Below are 1,668 nucleotides of genomic sequence, written 5' to 3'. Positions count from 1 at the left end.
TATTATTTATTTATTTTTGTTCTGTATTTATTGTTGTCAAAACATTTCGTGATAAGATTTTGTTTGTATTTATGCTGCCATGGGGATGTGTGTGGGGGGGGGGGATATATGTCAATTGTTTTGGAAATACTTCTTTGTACTGTAAAGAAAATCAATAAACATATGTTTGAAAAAAAATGAAAAAAAAGTGCAATTTCCATCTGGCAGCATCCTCTGATGGACAAGACCCTCGGACACCGTCCTACAGTATGACCCTCTGGCGGCTGCCATATTAGAATAAATTTGTGCGATGAAACAAAAGTGGGGAGGAGGCTCCACTTAAGCTTTATCGCTTACTCATGAGTCATGATAGCTCTTCCGTTGGTCCAAGACTGCACGATGAAGCATTTGGAAATTGCGAGAGTCAATGCGGTAACCTAACCGCGAGACAAATTACTACACGACGCCCAAGGTCAGGTCCTCGATAGCTCCAGCCTTCACAAGTTTCACCAGAAACTGCTTTTCTTTCACTATGTTATGTTTGCGACCTTCCGTCACTACTGACATTGTGAGGTTTTCGTAGTAGTGCAAAGCGGCATCGGGGTCGCTCGTGTCGTAGCCGAAACCCGCCACCGCCACTCGGTCACAGTGGTGGAGGGCCATCGTTATGGCAACCGCCCCTGAGGTGGGAATATTGGCCTTCTGACCCCTAACGGGCCGACAATCGTTGTACGGCAAGCCAATGAGATGGAAAGAGGCCTCCTTGATAAAGTGGGGGTTCAGGATCCTCATGTCGGCTGCCTTTCTTGGTACGTGCTGTGCCACGACTCCTGGCTTCCAGAATCCCACTGTACCGGGCATCGTCTTCAAGACCATATGTCGAAACCACTCGAGGTCTCGAGCAAAAACCGCCGAGAGGACAAACAGCGACTGGTTCTCGATCTGCTCCGTCTTCTTGGGGCAGCTTGTGGGGTATAAGATGCGCATGGTGGTCTTGGAGCCCACGTCCGTCTCGTACCCTTTCACCGGCGCCGCGTTTAGCCTCACGACGACGTCAAACGCGTCGATCACGTGGCCCAGAGACTTTCCGGTCACAATACCTCCGTTGCCGACGACGACGCAACTCTTGTTTTCCAAACCGTCCAGCTCCTGGCGGCCCAAACCGTAGCTTCCTGTAGCCGAAAGAATGTCCTCTAGGATCTTCTCTTCTTCATGTGAATTAACTCCAAACGGAAGACCACACGCTCTGATGTCGGGGAATCGCTTAAAGTTGGAATCGAGGAACATGGGAACGGGCACAGATCCGAAACCTGGGTACAGGGTGGCGACCTTGAAAGCTGCACCTGTCCTGCGTTCATCGTGATCCGTCGTCCTCCACTTCAAGTCACTCATGGCCCAGAAGACGCCCAGGGCAGCCAGAATGAAACCAATAATTCCCAGGGAGACGATGCGCACGGCCTTCCTCCTAAGACGCATGATCTTAGAAGACTGGGGCCGTTAGAGAGAGAGAGAGAGAGAGAGCGCCCCCTCTGGTGATGGTTTCACGGTGAGGTGAATTTAAATAGTTAATTGGAGCGCTGATATTAGATGGCTCAAATCTCTATTGCTGATTACTTCGTGTAGAACTGTGGCAATACCAATTAGAGCTTAAGTTAAACCAGGAAGCTTTGACTTCTGTCACTAAACCTG

The 1,668-nt window shown here is 49.5% G+C and overlaps 1 protein-coding gene across 1 annotated transcript; it reads right to left on the bottom strand.

The window, feature by feature from the left end:
• Nucleotides 1-435: 435 nt before the first annotated feature.
• LOC308318784 (CMP-N-acetylneuraminate-beta-1,4-galactoside alpha-2,3-sialyltransferase-like) lies at nucleotides 436-1,455 on the bottom strand (the record flags this gene model as incomplete). The annotated part of the gene is made up of 1 exon (XM_080768413.1): nucleotides 436-1,455. The coding sequence occupies one exon, from the start codon at nucleotides 1,453-1,455 to the stop codon at nucleotides 436-438; it is 1,020 nt and encodes a 339-aa protein (XP_080624539.1).
• Nucleotides 1,456-1,668: the final 213 nt, after the last annotated feature.

The sequence above is a fragment of the Protomyctophum bolini genome (assembly GCF_963924005.1).
Source record: "Protomyctophum bolini genome assembly, chromosome: 7".
NCBI lineage: Eukaryota > Metazoa > Chordata > Actinopteri > Myctophiformes > Myctophidae > Protomyctophum > Protomyctophum bolini.
This window is presented reverse-complemented; position numbering and strand designations above follow the sequence as displayed.